Source organism: Maniola jurtina, chromosome 18 (assembly GCF_905333055.1).
Source record: "Maniola jurtina chromosome 18, ilManJurt1.1, whole genome shotgun sequence".
Classification (NCBI taxonomy): Eukaryota; Metazoa; Arthropoda; class Insecta; order Lepidoptera; family Nymphalidae; genus Maniola; species Maniola jurtina.
Window position 1 is genome coordinate 11,059,347 of NC_060046.1, and position 3,524 is coordinate 11,062,870.

Here is a 3,524-nt window from a genome sequence, read left to right on the forward strand (position 1 = left end):
AGCTGATGGAGTATATTAGATTGTTGGAACTGCAAATCTGAGCTAAAATAAGTCGGATCAGATCAGATTGTTGGAACTAAAATCTGAACTAAAATTAAATCGTATCGTATGGTATAAATAAGGGGCATTCTCCTCTCACCGCTGTACGCGTGGAAAGTACTCAAAGCGGTGAACCACGTGCGTGTCGCCAGTTTTGAGCCCCGGATAATCTTTTAATCCGGGATGCTTTATGGTTACATATTATAATTATTTTCTACTTAATTGTTGTACACGGCGGTTACAGGGATATTTTAATAATATGCTTGACAAATCTGCGTTTAATTATCATTTTTAGGGTTCCGTGCCCTTATAGGATCACTTCGTTGTCTGTCTGTTCGTCTGTCCGTCCGTCGTCTCTGTCAAGAAACCTATAGCGTACTTCCCGTTGACTTAGAATCATGAAATTTGGCAGGTAGGTAGTTCTTATAGCACAAGTACAGGAATAAATCTGAAAACCGCGAATTTGTGGTTACAGCATATTAAAAAAAAATTAAAACGTGTTTCAATATTCAAAGTAAGATAAACTATACCAAGTGGGGTATCACAATATGAAAGGGCTTTACCTGTACATCCTATAACAGATTTTTTTTTTATTTATAATAGTTTTTGATTTATCGTGCAAAATGTTGGAAAAATACCCGAGTACGGAACCCTCAGTGCGCGAGTCTGACTCGCACTTGGCCGATTTTTAAACTTTTCCCTACAATCCATCTCCTGTTTAACTTATACATTTGAGTATAGGTTGTATCGGTTGGAAAAGTTACTAGATAACGCCCACGGCCATTCACGTGGATTAAGTTTTTTTACTATCCTGTGAGAACTCTTTGATTTTGCGGGATAAAAAGTAGCCTATGTCCTTCCCCGGGATTCAAGCTATCTCTGTAAGTAGGTACCACGTCAAAATCGGTTGAATGGATCGCAAAAATCTAGCAGACAGGTCTATAAACTTATTATTTGCAGACGACATCAAACAAGTCGCAAGGAAGCCGCTGGATTCATGCGGCTCGGTGCAAGATCGTGGCATGAGGAAGTCAACAGTGGACGTCTATCGGTTGACGATGGTGATGATGATGATATTATTTGCTAGGGGATATACCGAAGAATAGGGGAAACATATACTGGTAAATACCAAAAAATTAAAGTCACACGTACTTATTTATTTCAAGTTATTACTTCTTGAAATAAATAAGTATTATGGGCTATGGCACTGAATGAATTACTAAAATCCATTATTACCCAACACAAGTACTCACACTTTAGCTCTAGCGTCATATTTTAGAATAGAATAGAATAGAATAGAATAGAATAGATTTTTATTCAAATAAACTTTTATAAGTGCTTTTGAATCGTCAAATAATTTACCACTGGTTCGGAATGCCGTTCCTACCGAGAAGAACCAGCAAGAAACTCGGCGGTTGCTCTTTTCAATTGTTCAATTTACAATAATATTCTATACTATACAAGCTATTGCTATTTACTACACAAAGCCTATTCTTTAATACGAAACTTAAAATTAATTGCTTTTTTGCGTGATAATTTTTCTTATCTACTTAAAACTACAGCGCAGTACATAGCAAACACAAGATTTTACTAATTAAACGTTATAAGTTATAACAAACATGTAACACCTAATATTAACTTTTTGATGCAATTTAGATTAGAGTAGTGTAATTAAAAGTGTAAATCGCGTATACATAAATAAATAAGGCATATGTCAAAACCCTAATATCAGGTTGCTCTTCCATAACACTTTAACTATTTTTTAACCGCCGACCAAAAAAGAGGGGTGTTATAAGTTTGACGTGTGTATCTGTGTACCTAAACTAATGAACCGATTTTAATTTAGTTTTTTTTTTGTTTGAAAGGTGGCTTGATCGAGTGTGTTCTTAGCTATAATCCAACAAAATCTGTTCAGCCGTTTGAAAGTTCAGCTCTTTTCTAGTTACTGTAACCTTCACTTGTCGGGGGTGCTGTAAATTTTTAAATTACACTTGTTATTTATCAATTTAGAAAAGATAAGTAGATGAGATAGGATGAGTGACAAGTCTCAACATCAAACAATTTCACATCTTAATCCATTGATAATAAGGTACATTATTTCTATCACTCACTCTGATCGCTAAAATAGGCCGGGTTTTCATACCTGCAGATGTATCATTCCATTTACTGCGATTACATTTTTTATACTCTTTATTATCATCATTTGTTTATTTTTAAACTAAACATTATCTCCATGCCGCTCTTATCAATACAATAAAGTTTCGGTAATAACAAAATTGCCTGCAGTTCAATTTGGAATATGGCTGATAAAGTAGCTGTAGTGACAGGCTCTAATAAAGGCATAGGATATGCTACAGTTCGAGAACTGTGTAAACGTGGAGTAAAATATGTTTACTTAACATCAAGGGATGTAAAGAGAGGACACGAAGCAGTTAAAAACTTGAACAAAGAAGGTTTTAAGCCCCTTTTCCATCAGCTTGACGTTACTGATAACAACAGTGTAAAAGTATTTGCAGAACATCTAAAAAAACAACATCGAGGCTTGGATATCCTAATTAATAACGCTGCACTCATTACATCTAATTTTAAAGAGACAACTTATGAAGATTCAGAACTGGTACTGAATGCTAACTACTATAGCATATTAACGATTCAAAAATATATGTTCCCAATTCTAAAAGACAATGCTCGAGTTATAAATATGTCGAGTGATTGTGGCCATATTTCCAATTTAAAAAACACTTACTGGATCAATCGGCTTATAAAGGAAGATATTAAGGTGGAAGATATAAATGCATTCGTAGAATGGTTTCTGGATTCGGTTAAAAATGGGACCCTTAATGAAGATGATTTTGGGGAAACACCTCTTTTAGCGTATAAAATTTCTAAAATTGCTGTCAGTGCTTTAACAAGAGTTCAACAAAATGAAGTGGGACGTGGTATTTCTATTAATTCTATACATCCAGGATTCGTCAAGACTGATATGACAAGGACAGTTGGTTTCATAACCACAGAAGAAGCTTGCAAACCTCTTGTTTATTTGGCTCTGGATATTGATCAGTCTGCAAGAGGAAAATACTTCTGGTTTGATAAAACTGAAAAAGATTGGGCAGATCCGAACCAGAAGTTGTACGACGACTTTGCGGAATTTGAGCAAATGTTAAAAGATGTTAATAAAATTTAAATGCGTACCTACCAGACAACATACAACTACTTATCTGCGTATTATTGTTAAATTTTAAATTGTTAAATACCTAATGAAAACTTTCAATGTCCAATTTTTATTCTGCACTAGCTGATACCCGCGACTTCGTTCGCGTGGATGTAGGTTTATTAAAATTCCCGTGGGAACTCTTTGATTTTCCGGGATAAAAAGTAGCCTATGTGCTAATCCAGGGTATAATCTATCTCCATTCTAAATTTCAGCCCAATCCGTCCAGTAGTTTTTGCGTGAAGGAGTAACAAACATACACACACACACACAC

The 3,524-nt window shown here is 35.1% G+C and overlaps 1 protein-coding gene across 1 annotated transcript; it reads left to right on the top strand.

Moving 5' to 3' along the window:
• Positions 1-2,327: 2,327 nt before the first annotated feature.
• On the top strand, positions 2,328-3,223 carry LOC123874639 (carbonyl reductase [NADPH] 1-like). The gene has a single exon (XM_045920129.1). It carries the CDS (start codon positions 2,339-2,341, stop codon positions 3,221-3,223), a length of 885 nt encoding a protein of 294 aa, XP_045776085.1. The 5' UTR covers positions 2,328-2,338.
• The last annotated feature ends 301 nt before the right edge of the window (positions 3,224-3,524 follow it).

Bases quoted from the DNA above. Each gene is read 5' to 3' on its own strand.
- LOC123874639 (XM_045920129.1), top strand. From the start codon at position 2,339: ATGGCTGATAAAGTAGCTGTAGTGACAGGCTCTAATAAAGGCATAGGA.